At 37.0% G+C, this 26,001-nt stretch overlaps 1 protein-coding gene and 1 pseudogene across 6 annotated transcripts in view; both read right to left on the bottom strand.

The window, feature by feature from the left end:
* Positions 1-965: 965 nt before the first annotated feature.
* Positions 966-26,001, bottom strand: part of EFCAB7 (EF-hand calcium binding domain 7) — a 70,590-nt gene continuing 45,554 nt past the window's right edge. For 2 of the 6 annotated variants that reach the window (XM_042249104.1, XM_060410472.1), the window contains 2 exons: positions 17,664-17,873; positions 13,456-15,101 (listed from right to left, as the gene is read on the bottom strand). In XM_042249104.1, the coding sequence (XP_042105038.1) occupies positions 14,901-15,101; positions 17,664-17,873 (411 nt within the window). In that variant the 3' untranslated portion in view covers positions 13,456-14,900. Of the gene's footprint in view, positions 8,721-13,455; positions 15,102-17,649; positions 17,874-26,001 lie in introns of those variants that run through there. The other 4 variants (XM_060410457.1, XM_012165315.3, XR_006059753.2 and 1 more) reach the window with 4 other exon arrangements.
* LOC105612920 (glycerophosphodiester phosphodiesterase 1-like) lies at positions 11,189-13,469 on the bottom strand (annotated as a pseudogene).

Here is a 26,001-nt window from a genome sequence, read left to right as displayed (position 1 = left end):
TTTAGAAACACATGCAAAGGACTAGAAGAAAATAGATCAACATATATAACAATCATTACTTTTGAGTTGTGGGATAGAATAACTCTTCTATTTTCCTCTATGCTTTATCTGGATCTTCCGTGTTTTGTATACAGAATTTATATTGTTTCTATAGTAATAAAAATACATTTTTTCTTTTTATTACCTCTTTTAAGCGGTAATTCTCATGTTATTTCATTAATGAGTTATCCTTTAGATGGCATCCATTCATTGATTCACTCGCTCCACAGATGTATTTTTGAACTGGTACTAAGCACCAGCTCTCTAAAAGGTGTTAAGCATTGCAATTACTGAAACCTGTGCACCTTAGAGCCTGTGCTTTGCAACAAGAAGCCATCACAATGAGAAGCTTGCACAAGTAGCCGCTGCTCATCACAACTAGAGAAAGCCCCCACACACCACAAAAGACCCAGTGCAACCAAAAATAAATAAATCTTGAAAAAAAGAAAAAAGGTGAACAAGTCAGAATAGTTCCTGGTCCCACAGAGCTTGCAATATGTTAGAGGAGACAAATACTAAATAACAAATCAGAATTAGGATAAATGCTACAAATACATAGAGGTGATTTAAAATGTAAACAGGAGGATCTATCATTGGAGGGAGTCAGGGAAAGTGTCCTGGAGGAGGTGATGTATAAACTGAGGACTGGAAGGATGAGCAGTAGTTGGTCAGGTGAAAAAGGAGGAAAGAACATTTCATTCCAAGAGAGGGAATGTTAAGGGGGCAGGTTTGAAATAAGAAGGAAATTCTGTGTCATTAGAGATTTAAACTGCAATCAGTGTAACTGTGTTTACACAGTAAGTGTGTAAAGTGCAATCAGTGTAACTGTAACATAGAAACTGAGGGATAGAGGGCCTGATCATGTCTGGCCTTCTAGATGGTGTCAAACACTGGAATCTTTATCATAATAGCAACAAGCAACCAAAAGGGTTTTTTTTTTTTAATTGGAGGGTAATTGCTTTACAATGTTATGTTGGTTTCTGCCATATAACAATGTGAATCAGCCACAAGTATACAAATATCCCCTCCCTTAATATACATAATATACAAATCACCACTTTAACCATTTTTAAGCACATTCAGCAGCACTGAGTACTTTAATTACACAACCATTACCACTATCTCCAGAACCTTTTTATCATCCCAAACTGAAACATTGTAGTCATTAAATAATAATATCTCATTCCTCCCTCTCAAGCCTTGGAAACCATTATTCTACTTTGTCTCTATGAATTTGGTTATTCCATTCTCATATAAGGGGAATCATACCATACTTCTTCTTTTGTGTCTGGCTTATTTAACATAGCAAAATGCCTTCAAGTCGCATCCCTGTTGTAGCATGCCAAAAGTGTTTTAGGCAGAGAAATACTATGATCATAATAGCATTTGTAAGAGATCCCTCTGTCTGCTGTGTGGATGAGTAAAAGAAAGTGGATGAAGTGAAACCAGACTGGCAAATTGAAAACCATAGTGGGTGGATTATACTAGAGGGAAGTCAATGGAGATGTATAGGAGTGAATAGACTCAAGAGATTTGCAGAAAGTAGAGTCAACAGAACTTACTAATAAACTATATGAATAGGGTATACACCTAGTGAAAAGGAGTAGTGTCTCCTGGCAATCTGGACTGGAACCACTATAAAAAATGTGGGGTTGGAGGGTAGTGTGGCATAGTCATGAATTGTTTTAGATATGCAGGGTCTGAGGTGCCTGTCATGCCTCCAAGAGGAGTAATAGAGTAAGGTTTTAGACATAGAGGTCTAGAGCTTAGAAATGAGACCTGGTCAAGGGATATGAATTTATATCCTATTAGCATATAGATAGCATTTGAAAACATGAGATGAATGAGGTCACCTAGGGAGAGAATATAGGGGAAAAAAAACAAAGAGTCCAACACCAAGCTCTGAGATACTTCAACATTTAAAGGCCAAGAACTGCAGTGTGATAAAGTCTTAACTTTGAAAGAGAACTTCAGGAACATCAATCCAGCAGGAAGATTTAGACGTGTTTCTTTTATATGCCATCTAACCATCCATAAACCTGAATTCAGAGCTATTAGGTTGATTCAAAGGCAAGGAAGGTTTACTCCTTTTTTTTAAATATAATTTTATTTATTTTTGGCTGTGTTGAGTGCTTCAGTAGTTGCAGCACATGGGCTCGATAGCTGTGGCTCCCAGGCTAGTCTAGAGCCACAGGCTCAATCGTTGTAGTGCACAGGCTTAGTTGCTCCGCGGCAACTAAGATCAGGGATCAAACCCATGTCTCCTGCACTGGCAGGTGGATTCTTTACCTCTGAGCCACCAGGGAAGCCTGAAGATTTGCTGCTTCTTTTTTTTTTTAAGATTTGCTTCTTTAGTAAGTTATTAACATGCCATTTAGAAACCTTCCTAAACCAAATTATCTTGAATTTTGTTAGGTTTGATCTAGGTCAAGAACAAGCAGTTGGCGATTCTGTGAAAGAGTTGAATGATTTCTCTATTTACATATACATGTGCATATAAACAGGAGGTTGGTTAAACTGTTGCTAAATAAGTGTACAATGCTTGGTCAAATTCCATTTCCAAATACAGTGTTCATTAAGGTAGCTTTACCTTCACCTTTCACAAATCATCATTTGCATTTCAACTATAATGATTTAAAGAAATATGTTTACTATAGGATAGCAATCTTTGATGACTTAACAAATTGCAAATAGTATGCATATGGAGTTTATAATGAAAAAACATGTATAGAATTTACAGTGGAAACACTGGATAGTGAAGTGGGTGATTAGTGGCACTAGCCATTTAACACATTATATGACTTACACATAAACTGATTATCAAAATAAAAAATACTGAAAAGCAATCCATTACAACACATAGGCAGGCCTTAGAAACCAGCACCTATATGGCATACAATAAAAATATGTATCATACTGTTGTTTAAAAACAAAACACAACTCTTTGGGTACACTCAACTTCCTATCTGATGGTGTCAAGTAATGGTGTAACCCTATGTACTGAGGAATACTGGGATGGTCTCCAGTTTAGGCCTAGAATGGTGACCCAAATCTCTCTCCTACCTAAGAGTTCTTCCTGGCCTGTAAGGCAGTCCCTCAATGATGAGAAATCTCATGAAATAGGTACATTGTAGATAATCTTCTACATGAATTTTCAATTATTTGTAGCTGTCAGGTAACTATTAACAATTGATGATTCCACATCCCCAAACAAATTAATACTGAACAACACAGCAAATAGCATGTTTGTTCTTTTGTTAAACCTAAATCATGGGTTCTTTGCGGCTGTAGAATTAGTTCATTATGTTAAATTTTGATCTATTTATAATTTGCTAAAATGACTTGTTCCTACACGTGTCAGTAATAGAAAACCATTTAAAATTTACTCTATTTACACCTGTAAATTACTCAAATGCTTAAAATTTATTTGAATAAAAGTTAAAGTCATCTGTAGTCAATGATTCTGAAATTGCTTTTGTTGTTGTTTAGTCACTATATCATATTGACTCCCTTGCGACCCATGGACTGTAGCCCACCAGGCTCCTCTGTCAGTGGGATTTCCCAGGCATGAATACTAGATCGGCTTGCTATTTCCAGGGCATCTTCCCAACCCAGGGATCAAACCTGCATCTCCTGCATTTCAGGTGGATTCTTTACCTCTGAGCCACCAGGGAAGCCGAGGCAACAGCTTAGTCTTGACACCAAATGCATGATCCATTAAAGGAAAAATGGATTAACTGAACTTCGTCAAACACTTGCTCTCCATATGACACAATCTGAATGAAAAGGCAAACTATAGACTAGGAAAACATATTTGCAAATCACATATCCAGCAAAAACTGTATCCAGAATTTATAAAGTATCCCCAAAACTCAACAGTAAGAAAACGACTCAATTTAAAATAGGTAAAGTCTTAGGAGATACTTCATTAAAGAGGATTACACAGATAGTAAAGAAGCATATGAAAAGTTGTTCAATATCATTGGCCAGTGGGGAAATGCAGATTTAAACTACTGTGAAATAACACCGCACATCTATTAGAATGACTGAAATAAAAAATACTGACAAACTAAGTGGTGATGAGGTTGCAGAACACCTGGAACTCTCACACAGACCTGGCAGAAATGCAAACTAGTAGAGCCAATCTGGAAAACACTTTGCCAGTTTCTTTAAAAAGTCAAACATACACTTAAACATATGATACAGTAATCTAACCTCCAGGTATTTACCCTAGAGAAATGAAAACTTAATTCATGGAAGAACCTATACCTGACTGTTTACAGCAGCCTGTTAATATTACTGAAAACTGGAAATAACCTAGCAGATGAATGAAGAAACTTTATGATGAAAAGCTACTCCCCAATAAAAGGAACAAACTATTGATACAGCAACTTGGATAATCTCAAAAGCATTATGCTGAATGAAAAAAATCCAGTCTCAGAAGGGTACCTAATACACGATCCCATATGACAGTCTCAAAAAGAGAAAACCATAGTGATGGAAAACAATCAGTGATTGCCAGGAACTGGGAGAATAGAGCTGGGAGGAGAGGAGGATGTGACAATAAGGGATAGTACAAGGGAGTTTCTGGTGCTGAAACTATCCTGTATCCTGACTGTGGTGGTGGTTAAATGAAGTTTTACATGTGCTAAATTAATAGACATGTATAACCTCACTCTTCCCCCCAAAAAAGGTCAAATTTATTGTATAGTAATTATTTTAATAAAGAATTAAAACTTTATAGAAAAAAGCTATTAGTTTTAAAACAGAAGTGCAAGACATGTAATAATTTCTTCTTGATTGAGGAAAGATTTAAGGGCTTCATGAAGAATGAAACATTTTTTAAAATGTGTGTTAAAGGCCCAGTGTGTAATATTTGTTCACAATCTATCTTCTCTGATAGACTATCTAACGAGAGCAGGAACAAAGTCTAGCTTGTTCACCTCTGTATATGTAGTAAATAAAGCAATGCTCTATACATATTAGGCAATCAATAACTATATGACTGTGGACTTACTGCCTATGATATTACTAGGCAGAGATACAATACAGGAAATTCTAGGAAAAGTGAAAAACGTGAGAAAATGCCTGAAACTTCCTTCACCCTCCTCCCCCCGCCAACTTCTGAATCCCTCTTATCCTTTCAAGGTCGAAGTTCTAGCTCATTTCCCTAAATCTTCCAGCCACACTAATCTTTCTAACTTGTCCAAACTGGTTCTATCAAACATAATCTCATTTTAGTACAGCACTTCACAATATTTTAAAGTCTATGACTCATTTCCTTTAACAGTTATTAAAAGGTGCCTTTTCCCGTTATTTAATTTTAAAGATATTTTATTGCATGACTGAAAACAAATCAAAGCACTACTTGGCTTCAAACCACACTTCTTTCATTCCTTCAAGCCTCCAAGAGAATCTTATTGTCCTTCTCCCCTCAGATTGAGCATGTCTTCCCTTCCCTCTTCAGTTCCCATACCATACCTCACCACTAGTTTATGCTTAATGATCAGTGTATACTAATTTAAGATTTAATATTACTCTTAATAAGATAACATGTAATTCATTTCCTCAGCTCTTTCTTCTCCTGAAGACAGAGATCATGTCTACTACTTCTGTATTATAAATAATACATGTGCTAGATACTTGCTAATTGTATTAATAAGTCCTTGTATACTGGTCACCAGTCTACTTGACTTCCAAAATTGTTACTGCTTTGCTAGGAAGAAAACAATTCTTTTTAAGAAGATAAATCCAAACAATTTTTGCAACAGATGTTTATAAAAGACACAGAGATATGTACTTTTTAGTAATACTGCATATTTATATCTGTAATTACCAAAAAGGTTACAATGCTGGTATTCTGTAACTGGCACTATTGTATTTATATTATATGCTGACACTAACCTCATATAGATAATTGAACTTAAGATGGCCTTGAATTTAAGGTAAATTGTAAAATAAAGAATAAGGTTAAGAATATGTATAAAATATTGAATGCTTACCAATTGTTTCTAAAAGAAATTTTAAAATACTATTTTAAAATTTGGGGGAATGTACCATACTTCTAACCATTTTATGTTGGTCTTCTTTTTAACATCTATGTATATCTTTAGAAATGTATTATGTATTTTTTTTTCCTCTTCATTTGTGAATCACACATCTTGGGACCACACGCTGCATACCAGTGTTCTAATCCACTTGAGTGAAATACTAATTTCATTATGTCTGGGGTGACTGTATAATTTGTTGTTCAAACTGGGTAACTTTGAATGATGAAAAGGAGGATATTAATAATTGTTATAATTACTCCTGCTGGGTGGTATAAACTAGAACTGTGGTAGGCACAGTGGGAAGTAGGGTCATCCTAGTCATTTCACTCCCATCTATAACCTCAATGCCTTCCATCCCCAATGAATAATTTTTTTAACTTGCCATCCAGGAACTTCATATCAACCCTTTGTGTTTCTCTGATGGGTGTACTCACTGATCTCATGTCCTTTACTTAAACTTTTCTACCCTTGCACCTTTGTTTACATTATTCCCTGTCGTTATCCCCATACCATTTCACCAATCTAGTCCCTGCACAAATTTTAAAGTAGAGTTTCTCTCTCCTATTTCCTGTAAAACTCCCCTACTTTAGTCTACTGGGATTACTTTCTCTTCTCTCTGAACTCCTAAGCACAGATTGATCACTTGACTTACACTTGTAAGCTTGTGTTGATAACATTTTAGGTTTAATTATCTGGTAACTCTCAGATGGATTTCAGATTCCCCAAAGACACCTTTCCTATCTTAAACTCCCTTTTGGTACTTCATTCTTTCTCACACTCTTATCTAGATAAGAAACTCTGGAGGTGATGTCAAAATGAAGGAAGGGATTCTAGAGGCCAAAGATTACAAGAAGTAATCTCCACTGAGGTGGGTCCTGGTACATGGGTGGATCTGAGGTGACTGGAGAGATAGACAATGTGGCAAACTGCATGACTGCACCAACAGTTACTAAAAGGGGAGTTTGGGTGAATTGTCATAGAAAAGTGGGTCATGGAGAAGAGAATAAGTAGGCTGGGAACAAACCATGGGAAAACTTGGGAGGAATGCAGCTGTAGAATTCTGAATATTGCCTAGCCCTGGATATTTGCTATTTAAAATGTTCCACAGTCCAGAAGTACTCGTATCACCAAAAGCTTATTAGAAACACATATTCACAGGCTTTGTTCCACATCTTTGTATTAATGAGATCACTACACAATTCCTTTGGGATACACTGGCTTAGGATATCTGTTTGTCTTTGATGTAGATTTTCTGGTTAAGTTGGGTCCTGGCACATGGGTGGATCTCCCTGAATTGACTGTTCAAGGATGACCCTCCAGATATCTAGTAATACAGGTGGGTTGATTAACTGCTGAAATCATTTTAATTCCCCATTGGTTCCTGAGTACTTCAAATGATGGTGTAGGTCTTATACAGGAGGGAGGAGATTAAAGAGTTGGGTGGAGAAAAACTGAAATAATCTAATTATGGATGAACCAGAGTTTACAAGTGTGTTCATGTTATTAGGATCTGTAAGATTTTGACCTCAAGTATATTCTTACTATTTTAAGTGCTTCAGGATAGGAAAACAGTTGACCATCCAGTTTTACTAAACACTTCCTTATGTACAAATATAAGATGTACTACTTGAAGAAGGTAGAATTGCACTGTGGGAAGAATTTAGGATACTTCTCTATACAAACTATCTCTCAAAGATGAAGAGCTTGGCCTGTATCAAAAATTAAATAAATTTTTGTTAAGAGTATTTCTGATTCTTTCTTTGTAAGCTTTTCAGTTCAGTTCAGTCGCTCAGTCGTGTCCGACTCTTTGTGACCCCATGAATTGCAGCACACCAGGCCTCTCTGTCCATCACCATCTCCCGGAGTTCACTCAGACTCACGTCCATTGAGTCTGTGATGCCATCTAGCCATCTCATCCTGGGTCGTCCCCTACTCCTCCTGCCCCCAATCCCTCCCAGCATCAGAGTCTTTTCCAATGAGTCAACTCTTCGCATGAGGTGGCCAAAGTACTGGAGTTTCAGCTTTAGCATCATTCCTTCCAAAGAAATTCCAGGGTTGATTTCCTTCAGAATGGACTGGTTGGATCTCCTTGCAGTCCAAGGGACTCTCAAGAGTCTTCTCCAACAACACAGTTCAAACGCATCAATTCCTCAGCGCTCAGCCTTCTTCACAGACCAACTCTCACATCCATACATGACCACAGGAAAAACCATAGCCTTGACTAGATGGATGGTAGTCGGCAAAGTAATGTCTCTGCTTTTGAATATGCTATCTAGGTTGGTCATAACTTTTCTTCCAAGGAGTAAGCGTCTTTTAATTTCATGGCTGCAGTCACCATCTGCAGTGATTTGGGAGCCCAAAAACATAAAGTTTGACACTGTTTCTACTGTTTCCCATCTATTTCCCATGAAGTGATGGGACCAGATGCCATGATCTTCGTTTTCTGAATGTTGAACTTTAAGCCAACTTTTTCACTCTCCTCTTTCACTTTCATCAAGAGGCTTTTTAGCTCCTCTTCACTTTCTGCCATAAGGGTGGTGTCATCTGCATATCTGAGGTTATTGATATTTCTCCCGGCAATCTTGATTCCAGCTTGTGTTTCTTCCAGTCCAGCGTTTCTCATGATGTACTCTGCATATAAGTTAAATAAGCAGGGTGACAGAGAATGTATTTAATCAGAATTGGAGCTACATATAGCCACTTACCCAACTTTTCCCTTTGTAGAATAGAAAACTTTGCTATCCAAATCTTTAAGTAAATTTGGTTACGTTTTTCTTGTTGCTTTCATTATTAAATTAGAAATGACATTTAACTAGTTAAAATTTAATTACTTAACGAAAAAAAATGAAGCCACCAGTTGAAAAAGACTAATGATAAATTTTTGATAAAACATTAGTTGTATTGAACTATAGGAAAAAAGCAACATAATAGAACATAGTAAAATTCAGTGTATGGTGTTAAACACATTGTTTTCACTACAGATATAACAAACTCAGAAACATGGAAACCTTTCGGCATTATTAATTTTACTCTTAAATAAATCTTTTCCCTCCCATGAGTTGATCTAACTAGTTTTCAGCACACTTTCTTTTTTCCAGTGATCCCTATACAATTTGTCATAGGATTTTTTAAATGAAAAAAAAAAAAAAGAGTAACTTTTTTTTAAAGTACAAATCAACAGGGTCAAATATCACAAATATATGCAGCTTATGAATTATTCATAAGGATTGAGAATGTCTATTCTTCTTCCTTAGATAATAATTAACCATAGTTAATATGTATACGCTTCAATCAAAACCCTTTACTCTTTAGATTTTTAGCAACCATTCCTAGTTCCTGGCCCCTAAATTGTGTCTCTGCATGAATCTCATCTACCTTCCCTAAATCAATTCTGTTATTTGCCTCTTTTTTATTCAAATCCTTATTTAGTTCTTATTTTTTCCAGAAAGTAAACTAGCCTGAGTAGCAAAGATAAGCTTTATAATCCCATGTAAAGCTAGCAGGGCTTTCTCTTTATGTCCTTATACTGTAATTTCATGAAGAAGTGAAAGAGCTGAAGATTTAGCATCCTGTTTACAAACCAGGAATAATTTTTTATCCATTCTCTAAAAAGAATGGGTGTATACGTATATGATACAATTGATTTCCCCAAAGCAATCTTAGAAGTCATAAAGGATTTAACCCACTGCTGAGAAACATTATCAGTCAGCTTCTGTCTCTGTATCTCTCTCTCTCTGGCATATGTGTATACTAATGAATAAGGAAATAATATGCTCACCCTCTGGTGGTCAAAACCAGAAATACATTTCCACTTTCCTGGATTATATCCAAAATATGATCAGTGTGGTGTATTAAGTTTCTGCTTCATATTTAACCTATACCAAAAATAGATCTTAAAAAAGGTCACTGGCTTAAAAAAATAGGTCACTACAAATGTAATGGAAAATCAATAAATTATTAAATATAGTAATTTAAGAATTACTTAGGGCAACATTTGATATTTAACACTAATTTGGCTTTAAAATATTGGAACTGTAGAGTTTTGGAGTAGGAAGGAATTACAATGAGTTAAGAGAGGATGTGGAATTTGGGAGAAGGTACAGAAGTATGGTCAGAAAGAAGCTTGAAAAGGAATGGTCAGAAGTTGGAAGAAAATCTGGAGGGCAAGGTGTCAGAGAGATCAACTATGTCTTAACACTGGAAAGAAGACTTAAAAATATCCACTGGATTTAATAAGAAAGTTGCTGCTGATGTCCCTGGTGGAACAATCACTAGTAGAGAATGAATGGGAGTTAAGAAAGTGAATACAGACAATTCTTTCAAGTCATTTCCGCATGAAGGGGAGGACAGAATAATGATAGAGATAGATGGGGAATGAGAGCTTTCTTAGAGATGAAAAGTCGAGAACATGTATAAATAATAATGGGAAAGAAAGCCAATTTTGAGGAAGTGTTTGTAGATAAAATTCATCATGGAGAGCTTTAATGTAGATACTACGGAGATAGCCAGGGATGGGACTGACAGCAAAGGAGAGATGGGGGCACTTAGATGGTCTTTTTCATAAGTTGAATCCTTGTGATTTTAAAATTAAACAACATGCAAAGTTACCTCTAAAAATAACAGTCAATCTGTACAAAACTATCCTCAAAAAAGGCAGCACCTTTAAAGAAAACATTCTTACATGTTAATCAACAATATTTTGGTTGAATAAAGAATCACTATCAACCTGTGAGTCTGGTATTTCAGGACTTGAATCAAACTTTTCTGGATATTCTACTACCAGAGTACTGAAGTAATCCTTTAAAAAAATCATTTACTTCCCAAAATGAAATAGTTACATTCATTAACTAGCTGATGCCCTTGGATTTTCATTCACTTGGAAGAAAGATTAACTTGAAACAAAATACCTTTCAACTGAGTAATTGAAGATGGAACCATAAGATAGCTGGATTTTTTTCCCCCTCTAATAAGAGTGAAAGTCTTGGTATGTCTAAGTGGTAACAGTGGTGGAAGATAATGTTTAAGAGTTCAGTATTCTTTCCTGGGCCTCCATATTCCAATGATACCTATCATACTGTTATAAAAAGTCTTTTTAAAACTGGAAGCAAAGATAGCAACTTTATTACATACTTTTGGTAGCACAGCCAGACAATTTATTTCCTGCAACTCAACACTTTGTGAAACAGAATATAGGGCCACATTTATTTGACTTATAAGGCATTTGGCAATTAATAAAATGTTTTTTGAATTGTACTCCTTATTTTTTTGGCCATGCCCTGCGGCATGCAGGATCTTAGTTCCTCCAACCAGGGACTGAACCCATGCTCCTTGCAGGGGAAGCATGGAGTCTTAAACCCTAGCCTGCCAGCGAAGTCCTGCATTACTTTTTAAGATATCACTTGAAGAACTCAAACTGCTAGATAATGACAACCCATTTTACAGACATCCAATGAAGGGCCAAAATCCAAGTGACATTTAAACTATGTGCTAGCAATGTGCTGGGTAAAAATAATACACTGGTATTCATATTTCAAAAGTTGACATTTACTAGCCAAGTATTCTGTTACTGATATGGCTACACAGTTTTTAACTGCTTAATATAGTTTTTCACGCACTGTACTACTTCATTAAATGCTCTTCAGATTTAATGCCTATTATTTCAAAACAATTTCATTAAAAATAATTCACAAGTAAATCCACTAAAAAATTTACCATCAGAACAAAATAGTCCTACTGTTGTGATTAGATTTTGACTTCTTTAATACAAAAGGAATTTCTCCAAATTTTGCTTTAATTATATTTTCATTGGAAAACTACAGTATATAATGGCTATTTCTGCATTCACATTTTTTTCCTTTTAGTGATTTTTAGTGTGTGATTTAAAGTTTGTCACAAGCTTGACAGCCACAATACACTGATAACATAGCTGAATACAATATTTGAAATAAGTAAGTTACAAAAGTGTGGCAAGTTTTAAAATGTCAGCTCTGAGTGATGGTGCATTTCTCATGTATTTGCATCTGTACCCCCAAATTTCAAAACTCAATGTGTTTATCCTCACTGAGTTAAGATGTATGCCTCACCTAGGTCAGGGTAGGAGCTATTGTGCCTGTTTGCAGACCCAGATTTTCAAGAGCAAGGGCTGAACTCAGCCATTCCATGCAGCATGTTGGCAACACAGAGTTTTGTTTTGGTTCGGGTAAAAATGCAATTACTGACAATCACTTATGTGAGCCACCTAATCTCCCAGGGTGTGGGCTAGCACAAGGGGTATTTTAATATCCCTGCATGAGACCAGCAGGCAGCTCCTGTACACGTTTCCTTGGACAGGGGGTTTCAGGGTGCCTAGAAATGATGTGCAGTCTTTCAACACAGTGTCAGGGTCAGAGATGGAACCAAGATGAAACTCATGGTAACTTTTTTCATCAAAGGTATTAACAGTCCAAGCAACAACTTGAATGCCTTTAAGTTGACCACTTCTTCAAGTGGTCTGGGGATACAAAATTCTTTTGCAGGAGGAAACCTGAAATTCCACACAGATACCGTAAAGATATTACATTTGCTTCAGACAAATGAAATGTCCATTACCACAAACATGCATTGTGTCCACAGAGTATCATAGTCCCATCTCTTGCACGGCTAAGGTTCCAAGGTCTGTGAGTTAATAGCCATTACTACACTGTGATCTGTTTGTTTCACCTTATAGATAACTTCTGGCAAGAAAAAGCAAATGATACTATTATTCTTAGTTGAAGAAATTCCATACACATTTTCTTTAGTACACCAGTAGCAGTATTTGCATGGCTTTTGACATCAAGAAAGACTGCGAGATTGTGGCTCAGGCACTCTGCCCCAGCCTTCCTGAGGGTAGAGGTCTTCTCATTAGGGAAATTATTTCTGGATCTGTGATCTCCTGCAGGGTTACACTTTCTAGTTTTCTCAAAGGTCAAATCACATTGACCAGTCCTGTCAGTCGTATCTGCTCGTGCTCTTGTACATTAAGACAGTGATCTCATTAGAAGTAAACATAACGTCCAAATGTTGTTCTCAGACACACTGGGACTGCCGCAACCAACAGCAGAAACTTGGACCTGGGGCTTTAGCACTGGCAGAGCCCTGTGGGAGGGCACATGCTCAAGGCTGTGAAGAGGTGCAGCAGGAGATAGAGGCTGCTGGTGAAGAAGCGAGTGGTGAAGGGGCTGCGGGTCACCAGCCACTCAGAAGCAGCAGGCAGGAAAGGGGGCCCTGGAGCTCCCCGGTCCTCTCACAGTCACATGCCTGTAACTGTACGGTGAGGATGGGAGTCCTGGATCCACTGGGCTCCTTGGACAGGCCGGAGTACAGGGATAAAGCACAAGGCACTGGCTGCAACTGGGCCATTTATATTTTATTTCAGGATTTTTTTTGATGAATACATCAAGAGTGCATAGGATTTTATAGAATTCATTGAGTGTTACTTTTTAAAAGTTTACCTATAATTTAATTTCAAATTATTAGTCACAAATGAAATATGCCAAGTATCCCATTAAATTAATAAGAAGGCCACATATTAAAAATTATTTCTACTTTAATAATACAGTATATAATAAGGACATGAAACCCAAATGCATACAAATTAAAGAGATTATTATATACATCAGTTAAATTGATTATATGTAGTGATCAACAAATAACAAACCAAACTTGAAATAATTCTTAGTTTGACAGTCTCAAGCACAGTAATTTCTTAAAAATAGTGTTTAAGATATAAGGGAATACACACAATAATATATCCATTCTTGTCGCTCATTCAGTGGCATTACATGTTGACAAACCTGCACATAAACACAGAAAGCCTTTACTTTCCTTTTATACACTATAATTTTGGGCTAATTTTTCAATAGGACATTTCTAGAACCTATATAAAAAATATCTCTGTACAGATAAAATTCTTTAATATTTGTCCTTAGCAAGGACCTGCAATCTACAATCTGATTTCCAACAGAATAATCCACCCTAATTCAACTGTAATACAGTAGCTGATAGTTGCTATTTGTGAAGGTGGGTAAAGAGGGGTGGCAGAAAGGGAAGTAAGTATTATTTCCTCTCTAAGCCTAGAGCATCTTTAAAAATCCTCATTGGAATAACAGCAAAAATAAATTCTCTTTATCCTGTTCTAGAATGTTTTAGGATTTCATAGACAGTACAGAGAGGAAAAGGGTAAAAACACAAAGCTTTTTCCCTTTTCCCTTCACTAGACAGTGTTCTTGCCTGGAGAATCCCAGGGACGGAGGAGCCTGGTGGGCTGCCGTCTATGGGGTCGCACAGAGTCGGGCACAACTGAAGTGACTTAGCAGCAGCAGCAGCAGACTAGTTTCAGGGTTTACTGATCTCTCCCTGCCTTTGAACTCCTGGCTAAATCGGATGCCTAGAGTTCTGCTAACAGAACTTCAGCTACTCAGCTCCTGACTTAGTTGGCTATCTAACACTCAGAGGCATTTTCTCTTTTAGGTTACCTTAGAAAATCTTAATAATGGGGACAAAAATATTTTGAATTATTGAAAGTCCAATTACTATTACTACTACTTTGTAGTTCTATATAATATTCAATACTGTTTCACATGTATCACTTTATCTTTACATTAACTTTGTGAAGTACCTAAAACTGGTGATATCACATTAATTTTACACTTATAGAGACTGCAAGCAGAGAGGTTAAGTGAATGTCCCATAATCACTGAACCAAATAGTGAGAACTGGATTAGAACCAGTCTCCTATCTTCTTGTACAGGATGGTACTAACACAAATATCACACAAAATAATTTTCCACTTTACTTCATACCTACAAATTTATTCATAGCATTAACAGCAATTTTTTTCAAGCTGATAAAACAAAAGCCTTTAATTAAAAAACAGTGCATTACCATTGTAGATTTTGGTGCCACTTCTACTGCAAATATGTCGAGGCCTCTGTTGTTTACACAGTTTCTACTCAGCTCATTGTTGATGTGAATAATCACTTTATTGTCTGACTATAAAAAAAAGATTTCATAAGTTGCTAGTTCTTTCTTTACTAAATATATACAAATAAAGTGATAATTACAAAGCACTTTGCAAGTCTTGTGATAAGAGATTTTCACAGGGTTCCACAGAAACACAGAAACGTTAGTTCAGACAGAATATCATGGAAGAAGTTATATTTGAGATGACAGACCATTGATAATAGACAGCCTCTAGGATGGAGAGAAAACAGAATGAAGCTGATAAATGAGAGAAATGTACAAATTAAAGTGGTATCCTGTTAAAGAACCTGCAGTCACTCCCTGATGACTACACAGGGGCAATGCAACATTATAGACTACTTAAATTCATCTCTCAGCTCCTCTATTACTTAGCTGTGTGACCTTTTGCAAGTTATTTAACATCCCTGTGCTTCAGTTTCCTTGTGTATAAAATGTGGATAGTACTTACCTCACTGGGTTGTGAGAAGCAAATGCGCTAAAGTGCTTGGCACATGTTAAACTTTAAAATGTTATTACCTCATTTTGGTGGAAAAATTTAATTTTCCTTGAGGAAAAAGAGGAGATGGAGGGTTGAGAAATGAAGGTAATAGAAGTGCAGAGGAACTGAGGTAAGGTAGTGGCTCTCCTCCACTGCCTAATAAATCCTAATAAAACAGAGAGGGCTTGTGCGTGCACACACACACGCGCGCGCACACACACACACTCAAAAACAAACAAAAAACACAGAGGGCAGAAACAGAAACATGCAGGATCTTAGGAATCACTTTCCAAAGTGTTATGATCCATTTGAAGATAGCAATCTACTGGCTGGGGAACCTATCTTATTTCCTCCAGTCTAGACTCCTCTATCTTGTTTTCAAGATAACATATACAATCTGGATCCATTCAGCCTGTATCATTTACCTTTCAAATGCTCCTCCAAATAAAGCTCTCTGCTTCTGCAAAGGAGCTATTCCCATTCTGTCATTTATAGTTCACATTAATGCTTACTCATATTTCTCCTTCTACTGTTTCCTCTGCTTCTAAGGGCCGGCCCTCTGCCTATCTAAATCCTAGTTACCCTTCAAATCCTATACCACATGCTCAAATTACACATCACAATTCCCTTCCTCCCTAATCACAAATCCTTCCCCAACTTCTACAGTCCCAACTAGCATCAACTACAAGAGATACAGATACAGCAGAATTCCTATTGCACATACAAACAGTACTATATAGCTTTTCTTTGATCTCTTCTGAGAGTATTAATTCTGCCTTTACAACTAGCCTCTAAACTCCTTGAAAGCAGTCTCAAGGTATACGTTCTAGTGGCCTGTCTTATGACTAGGAGAGTTAGTTACATGACATACACTCACATTGACTCAATACTCAGCCAAATCCTAAGCACTTTAAGACATTTCTGACAGGCATAAAAATAATGTAAATCTCACCCAGGAACAAAGACAAGCCAATAGTTTTAAAAACCTAGCTGTCTTGAGTAAGATTTATGAAAATATATAGTTTTTAGAAAACTAGGTGTCTCTGACTTAAAGCATTTATGTGAGTATCCTCTTGACATGCAATATCAATAGTATTCATAGCACAGAAGATGGCCAAAGCTAGAAATAACTGGCTTGATAAAAACAGATTCTAGACAGAAGAATATATTTAATTAGATAACATGATGATAATCTGTAGGAGTTTTGATACTGCAAAGTTTGGGTTAAAAAGCTGGGCTAATAAAAAGGAATGAATTTGAGTCAGTTCTAGGAAGGTGGTGAACCTAGAGCCTCTTATACAGAGTGAAGTTAGAAAAAGAAAAAACAAGTATCGTATATTAGCGCATATATATGGAATCCAGAAAAATGGTACTGATGAACCTAGTAGAGAAAGGACTTGTGGACAGAGTGGGAGAAGGTGAGGGTGGGACGAACTGAGAAAGTAGAATTGACATGTATACACTATCATGTGTAAAACACTTAGTGGGAACTTGCTACATGGCACAGGGAGCCCAGCCTAGCACTCTGTGATGACCCAGAGGAGTCAGGTGGGGGAGGGGAGGGAGGCGCAGGAGGGAAAGGGGAGATACATATATACAATTATGACTGATCTGCTTTGTTGTATGGCAGAAACCACATAACATTGTAAGGAAATTTTCCACCAATTAAAAAATGAAAGAAAAAAAAGTTGGGCTAACTTCTTTACTTTGTTTATATTTCTTTAAAACATGATCTCTGCTGTTTAAAATAGCTATGTATGTGTGAAGACATTTAGTAACAAACTAAATAAAATACTTTGCACCCAGATTATGCTCCATCTTCATAGATCTCCAAATATTTAATTTTCATATTTTAAGAGAAAACTATCTCAAAAAGAAACACAAAAATGAGCATCTCAGAAATAAATATACTTTAAAAATATATAAAAATTAGCATGCCCAGTTTGAGTTAGAAACCTGAGAAGAAACTGATACTATTATAGATACTATTAATGTAATGGGGTTATTTAATTGCTATGCAAGGATAGGGTAAGAAAGAAGATGGAATGTATTAACCATTGCAGTTATGAGGAGAATCACCTCATAACTGATACCTTGTTTTCAATAACTGATGTTATCCAGGTGTCACGCTTATAAGTATATATAATTATATTTTCATAGCCATCCATCACTTTGGCATTGCCTTTGTTAAGAACAGATTTACAAATGGCCTTCTCAAGTTGTCCACTGCATGCTTCCATATGGACAGCTTTAATTCTTGGCTTGCATTTGTCTGCATAGATATCAATGACAAATGGGCATGCCTGAAATGAAAAAAAGCACACTCTGTTTTAGTCTTTTGATAGAATTTAAATTATTTATTATTAGTATGTTTATCTTACGATTTGGGCTTCCCTAGCGGCTCAGATGGTAAAAATCTGCCTGCGGTACGGGAGACTGGGGTTTGATCCCTGGGTTAGGAGGATATCCTGGAGAAGGGAATGGCAACCCACTCCAGTATTTCTGCCTGGAGAATTCCATGGACAAAGGAGTCTGGTGGGATATAGTTCATGAAGTCACAAAGAGTCAGATATGACTGAGTGACTAACACGAACAACAAAATCATATGATTTAAGAAGACATACTACACTTCTAGCTTGTCCCTCTGATACATTTAAGAGGAAAGTTTAAGTACAATGAATTGAGTAATAAAAAAGAATGAAATTGTGGTTTTTTGGTTGCATATTAACTGATAATGTTCATAGAAAAGGAAAAAAAATTCCTTTACCCAAACCCCTCAATTTGCTCTAAAGCTAACTCATGTCATGTTAGTTACTTAATTTCCTTTCTTAACTTTAAGGTTACAGAAAGAATTCATCTGTAACCTTAAAGAAATCATGGTTATAATAGAAAGAGTATGTGAATATAGAACACCAAGAATAGCGAAATGTAGAAAAATTCTCACAGTTTAAAGTTAGTGTAAAAGTAACTATGAAATCTAAGACCTAAAGAGATTTTCTGCATTTGGAAATAGACTTTTCTAATGTCCACTCTTTAGTTCTTACCATAGCCTACAAGATGCTGCACAAGGTAACCTTTGACTCTCTATGCAACCCAATCTCCTGTCTTAATGTGCTCATTACTCTGATCTCTCCGACCCTAGAAAAAATAAAACCCTTTCCAGTGTTGAATTTCAGAGGTAGTGTTCTCTCAGCTTGGAAAAGTCACATCTTTTCAGTATGTACCTTATCCTCCTCCTTCAGGTTTAAGCTTAAGCGTCACTTCTGCAGAGATAGCTGCTCTGGTCCCCCAATCTCCTTCACTACCCGACTCTTCTCTACTTTGAGCACTGGTTTGTTTCCTTCCAAACACCTTTAAAATGATTTTTATTAATTCTGCATTTAATTAGCCATCCTTCTTCATGGAATATCTAAGAGGGTAGAATTTTTGACTTATTTATAACTGTAACCTAAGTGCCTCTTTATTGTAAGCTTAATTTATATAGGCATTAAAATGTAATTGTTGAGGAAATGAATGAATTCATAAACATTGATGATCAACTTTTTATTTGGGGGACAAAAGATAAAAGTCTGAAGTTAGTAGAACAATATAGATTTTTATCTTTTAAAAAAGTTTTAAAATAGTTAATGACTCCAACCTTTGGTAAGAATAAAGTCACCTTTTATAACAGATGGCAGACTGAAAAATCTTGGACTAGAAGGTGGAAGATCTGAGTTTGTAACTGAATTTTGCCATTTACTAGCTACATGATCAAGGGAAGTCACCTAACTTCTTTGAGGCTTGATTTCTTCACAGAGAAAGTGGGGATAAACATTGTATTTTCTGCCAAGAGTTGCTGGAGATATCTGATAGGTAATATGTGTCAAAAAGGAAAGAAGAGAAAGCTAAGTTGCTTCAGTTGTTTCCGACTCCTTGCAACCCTATGGACTGTAGCCCAACAGGCTCCTCAGTCCATGCGATTCTCCAGGCAGGAATATTGGAGTAGGTTGCCATCTCCTCCTCCAGGGGTCTTCTAGACCCAGGAATTGAGCCTGTGTCTCCTGCATTTCAGGCAGATTCTTTACTGCTAAGCTACCTGGGAAGCCCAATGTGTATCAAATTATTTCACAATATAGAATTCTAAAAAAATTATAATGACTGTTGTTGGTTTAAAAAGCTGGTTTAGGCATACACACCGAGGAAACCAGAATTGAAAGAGATATGTGTACCCCAATGTTCATCGCAGCACTGTTTATAATAGCCAGGACATGGAAGCAACCTAGATGTCCATCAACAGATGAATGGATAAGAAAGCTGTGGTACATATACACAATGGAGTATTACTCAGCCATTAAAAAGAATACATTTGAATCAGTTCTAATGAGGTGGATGAAACTGGAGCCTATTATACAGAGTGAAGTAAGCCAGAAAGAAAAACACCAATACAGTATACTAACACATGTATATGGAATTTAGAAAGATGGTAACGATAACCCTGTATGTGAGACAGCGAAAGAGACACAGATATATAGAACAGTCTTTTGGACTCTGTGGGAAAGGGGAAGGCTGGGATGATTTGGGAGAAAGGCATTGAAACATGTATAATATCATATAAGAAACGAATCGCCATTCCAGGTTCGATGCAGGGTATAGGATGCTTGGGGCTGGTGCACTGGGATGACCCAGAGGGACGGTACGGGGAGGGATGAAGAAGGGTTCAGGATGGGGAACATGTGTATACCTGTGGTGGATTCATGTTGATGTATGGCAAAACCAATACAATATTGTAAAGTAATGAGCCTCCAATTAAAATAAATAAATTTAAATAAAAAAATAATAAAAAGCTGGCTTAAAACTCAACATTCAAAAACCTAAGATCATGGCATCTGGTCCCATCACTTCATGGCAAATAGATGGGGAAATAATGGAAACAGTGAGAGACTATTTTTTGGGCTCTAAAATCACTGCAGATGGTGACTGCAGCCATGAAATTAAAAGACACTTGCTCCTTGGAAGAAAAGCTATGACCAACCTAGACAACATATTAAAAAGCAAAGACATTACTTTACCAACAAAGGTCCATCTAGTCAAAGCTATGGTTTTTTCCAGTAGTCATGTATGGATGTGAGAGCTGGACCATAAAGAAAGCTGAGGGCCAAAGAATTGATGCTTTTGAACTGTGGTGTTGGAGAAGACTCTTAAGAGTCCCTTGGACTGCAAGGAGATCCAACCAGTCCATCCTAAAGGAAATCAGTCCTGAATATTCATTGGAAAGACTGATGCTGAAGCTGAAACTCCAATACTTTGGCCACCTGATGCAAAGAAAAGACTCTGATGCTGGGAAAGACTGAAGGCAGGAGAAGAAGGGGACGACAGAGGATGAGATGGTTGGATGGCATCACTGATTCGATGGACATGAGTCTGAGCAAGCTCCGGGAGTTGGTGATGGACAGGGAAGCCTGGCGTGCTACAGTCCATGGGGTTGCAAAGAGTTGGACATGACTGACCGACTGAACTGATTGATGATTGTTGCATTTTAAAGTACTGAATTTTCAGTACTGAATAGATTCCAGTATTATTTTAACCATTTTCCAAGTCTTAGTTATCTATTTCATTTGATCTGCGATCCAAAAATCCGCAAGCAATAAATGCTGGAGAGGGTGTGGAGAAAGGGAACCCTCCTACACTGTTGGTGGGAATGCAAACTAGCACAGTCACTATGGAGAACAGTGTGGAGATTCCTTAAAAAATTGCAAATAGAACTACCTTATGACCCAGCAATCCCACTGCTGGGCATACACACCGAGGAAACCAGAATTGAAAGAGACACATGTACCCCAATGTTCATCGCAGCACTGTTTATAATAGCCAGGACACGGAAACAACCTAGATGTCCATCAGCAGATGAATGGATAAGAAAGCTGTGGTACACATACACAATGGAGTATTACTCAGCCGTTAAAAAGAATTCATTTGAATCAGTTCTGATGAGATGGATGAAACTGGAGCCGATTATACAGCGTGAAGTAAGCCAGAAAGAAAAACACCAATATAGTATACTAACACATATATATGGAATTCAGAAAGATGGCAATGGTGACCCTGTATGCAAGACAGCAAAAAGACACAGATGTGCATAGCGGACTTTTGGACTCAGAGGGAGAGGGAGAGGGTGGGATGATTTGGGAGAATGGCATTGAAACATGTATACTATCATGTAAGAATTGAATCGCCAGTCTATGTCCGACGCAGGATACAGCATGCTTGGGGCTGGTGCACAGGGATGACCAAGAGGGATGTTATGGGGAGGGAGGTGGGATGGGGGTTCATGTTTGGGAACGCATGTACACCCATGGTGGATTCATGTCAATGTATGGCAAAACCAATACAGTATTGTAAAGTAAAAAAAAAAAAAAAAAAGAGTTCACCTGTTACTGAACATAAACATCTTAAAAGGTCTTTATTAAAGATGCATTCCCTGAAATTTTTAAATAAAATCTTATCTACATAAAAAAGGTGCCCCTTTATCCTTTTCTTTTTTGGTCTGTTCATGGGTTTAACCTTCTATTTACTTATCTTTTTTTTTTTTTTTTTACTATATTAAGTAAAATAGGAGGCATACAACAAGGAAGAAAACTATTCATTATAAATTGTTAATTGTAAAAGTATTAACAATATATAAAAAGGAAGATCAGGAAGACAGGAATAAGAAAACCTAGATTAGGGTATGCTACCTAAGTTTTGCACAAAATGTGGCTCTTAGCTACATGTTAGCAAAGATAAAAGTGAAACAGAATATATTACATCGCTCTCAAAATATAAAGAAAATGAAGTAAAAATTTTCCAGTTCTGAATTCTAAAAAGATTTTATACCATGAAATTATTTTTTAAAAAAGAAGTAAAAAAAGGAAAAAAAAAACCAAACTAGACATATATTTGTTCATCAACATTCAATAAAACAGCAAATTATTGTTATGGTGATACAAGGGCAATGTACTTGCAGGAGGAACAATAAAGAAGTCATGCTGTTCACATGGAATTCTGCTCAATGTTATGTGGCAGCCTGGATGGGAGGGGAGTTTGGAGGAGAACAGATACATGCATATGTATAGCTGAGTCCCTTTGCTGTTCACCTGAAACTATCACATTGTTCATCAGCTCTACATCAATACAAAATAAAAAGTTGGAAAAAACAACAAAAAAGAAGTTATACTGCACTTTGAAAGAGGTTCTACCTTGATAAATTGATAGAGGGAATGGATAATCTATAATTCTAAAACTAAATTAGGGGATTTAATTTAAAAAATAAGGTAGGAAAAGGTAAGACAAACTCAGAGTATATAGTAACTTGCGTGTGTGTGTACTAAGTCGCTTCAGTCATGTCTGACTCTTTGCGACCCTGGGTATGGACTGTAGCCCACCAGGCTCTTCTGTCCACAGGATTCTCCAAGCAAGAATACTGGAGTGGGTTGTCATGCCCTCCTCCAGGGGAATGTTCCTGACTCAGGGATCGAACCTGTGTCTCCTGATGCTTCTGCTTTGCAGGCAGATTCTTTACCACTGAGTCACCAGAGAGGCCGGTATAGTAACCTAAAGAATGCTTAATATAAAATAAATTTTGGTTTACTAAAACCATTCAATTAATGAGATTAACAAACAATCCTAAGCCATTTCCTAAATCCTAACTTATAACTGATACTTTGGTTAGTCTTTGTGACACAATAGCTACTAATTTAATAGGTGGGGTCAAAATATAGCTCAACTAGATATTAGATTAATTACATAATATATAATTCAGGAAACTGCCAAAGAAATAGCTATGGTTCCAGAAACCTTATGGGCAAAATCCTCCACAGACATATTCAAACCAATTAGAACACAGCTCGTAAGATTATAAATGGATTCTTCCTATATTATCATAAAGCTTTCTTTTCTTGTTTTTACAAATATGAAAACGTTAGGTCATGCTCTAGGTATATTAACTCAATAACATAGCACATATCAAAGAATCACTGCCCATCAAAGGCAATACCTTAATTGAATAGCCTCACTGTCTCAGAGTACTTCCAGATATCAGTCAAAACTAAATTAGTCAAAATACCTTTAGGTTTTTTATTAATCCTTTAAATAAAATGTTACCACATGTGTATATCCCCATCATTAATGGAAACATTCAACATTTTTATACCAATTAATTAATTATGAATTATTACTTTCTCACTGAATTACCATTTGCTGGTATAATATTTTCAATCCAACAACTCTATAACCCTTACTGAATAAGGAGAATTTCCTCATTATGATTCTATAGATCAGGAAGTATCCATACTCAGAACAAAATTTTTGGACACTTCAATACCAAATCCTGACATAGTATCATTTGTTGATGGGGTTATATTAAAAAATAAAAAGGACAATATAGGCTTGACATACAATAAGTAGCCTAGTCTCCTTGTAAAAATCTACTTCCTTACCATGAAATAGTTTAGCTCAAATGATTAAATTATGGTTATCTCTAAGGCATATCAAATTACTAGAAGAGAGTATAATATATATAAAATAACGACTGAGTGACTTCACTTTCACTTTTCACTTTCATGCATTGGAGAAGGAAATGGCAACCCACTCCAGTGTTCTTGCCTGGAGAATCCCAGGGATGGGGGAGCCTGGTGGGCTGCCGTCCATGGGGTCGCACAGAGTCGGACACAACTGAAGCGTGCAGCAGCAGCAGCAGCAGCAGCAGCAGCAGCAGCAGCAGCAGCAGCAGCAGCAGATGCTCTGAGAATAACTGACCCCTCTTAGGGCTGCTTTTGTTCCATCCTATAGATTTTGCTGCATTCTATGAGGAAAGCTGAGCGCTGAAGAATTGATGCTTTTGAACTGTGGTGTTGGAGAAGACTCTTGAGAGTCCTTTGGACTGCAAGGAGATCCAACCAGTCCATCCTAAAGGAAATCAGTCCTGAATATTCATTGGAAGGACTTATGCTGAAGCTGAAACTCAATACTTTGGCCACCTGATGCAAAGAACTGACTCATTTGAAGGGACCCTGATGCTGGGAAAGATTGAAGGCAGGAGAAGGGGATGGCAGAGGATGAGATGGTTGGATGGCATCACCAACTCAACGGACATGAGTTTGAGCAAGCTCTGGGAGTTGGTGATGGACTGGGAAGCCTGATGTGCTGCAGTCCATGAGGTCGCAAAGAGTTGGACACGACTGAGTGACTGAACTGAACAGTCTGCGTGGCTGTCATTTGTCTCAAGGTGCTTTTTAAATTTCCTCTTTGATTTCATTATTGACCCACTTTGTAGCATGTTGTTTAATCTCCATGTAATCATTTTTTCTTATTTCTCTGTGGTTGACTTCCAGTTTCATGGTATTATGGGTCAGAATAGATGCTTGAAATAATTTCTGTCCTCTTAAATTTGTTGAGGCTTGTTTTGTATCCCTGCATGTGGTCGAGCCTAAAGAATATTCAATGTGCATTTGAAAAGAATGTGGTGTTTTTTTTTTTTGATGCAAGGTCATGAAAATAGCAATTAAGTCTAACTGATCTTTTATGTCATTTAGGATCTCTGTTGTCTTACTGAAGTTCTGTCTCAAATATCTGTCCATTGATGTCAGTAGGTGTTAAAGTGAAGTCGCTCAGTCGTGTCCGACCCTTTGCGACCGCATGGACTGCAGCCTCCCAGGCTCCTCCGTCTATGGGATTTTCCAGGCAAGAATACTGGAGTGGGTTGCCGTCTCCTTCTCCAAAGGATCTTCCCAACTCAGGGATTGAACCCGGGTCTCCTGCATTGCAGGCGGACACTTTACCCTCTAAGCCACTAGGGAAGCCCTAGTGGGGTGTTAAAGTCTCCTACAATTATTATATTCTCAATTTCTCCCTTTATATCTGTTTTTTTTTTTTAATGCATTTAGGTACTTCTATACTGGGTGCACATATGTTAATGGGTGTTATGTTCTCTTCTTGTATTGATCCTTTTATCATTATATAGTGTTCTTTATCTTTCTTTATGGCCTTTAAAGTCTATTTTGTCTGATATCAGTACTGCCACCTACGTGATTTCTTGTCATTTCCATTTGCATGAAATATCTTTTTCCATCCTCTCACTTTTGATCTGTGTGTGTCCTTCACCTTTAGTGGGTTTCTTGCAGGCAGCATATGGTAGGCTCTTGTTTTATTATCCAACTGCCACTCTATGTCTTTTGATTGGAGCATTCAGTCCATTGACATTTAAGTTATTGATAAATACATATTTATTTTCATTTAAATCTTATTTTTCCAATTGATTTTGCATTTCCTCTTTGTTCTTCTTTTTGTTTTTCCTTTTGTGGTTTTATGGTTTTCTTTTGCATTATGCTTGAGCTTTCTTGGTTTTGTTTTCTGTGAATCTACTGAATGCTTTTGATTTGTGGTTACCTTATTTTTCAAGTATGCTAATCTATCACT

This window comes from Ovis aries, chromosome 1 (genome assembly GCF_016772045.2).
Source record: "Ovis aries strain OAR_USU_Benz2616 breed Rambouillet chromosome 1, ARS-UI_Ramb_v3.0, whole genome shotgun sequence".
Taxonomy (NCBI): domain Eukaryota; kingdom Metazoa; phylum Chordata; class Mammalia; order Artiodactyla; family Bovidae; genus Ovis; species Ovis aries.
Note: the sequence above shows the minus strand (reverse complement) of the source record. Positions and strands in the feature narration are given on the sequence as shown.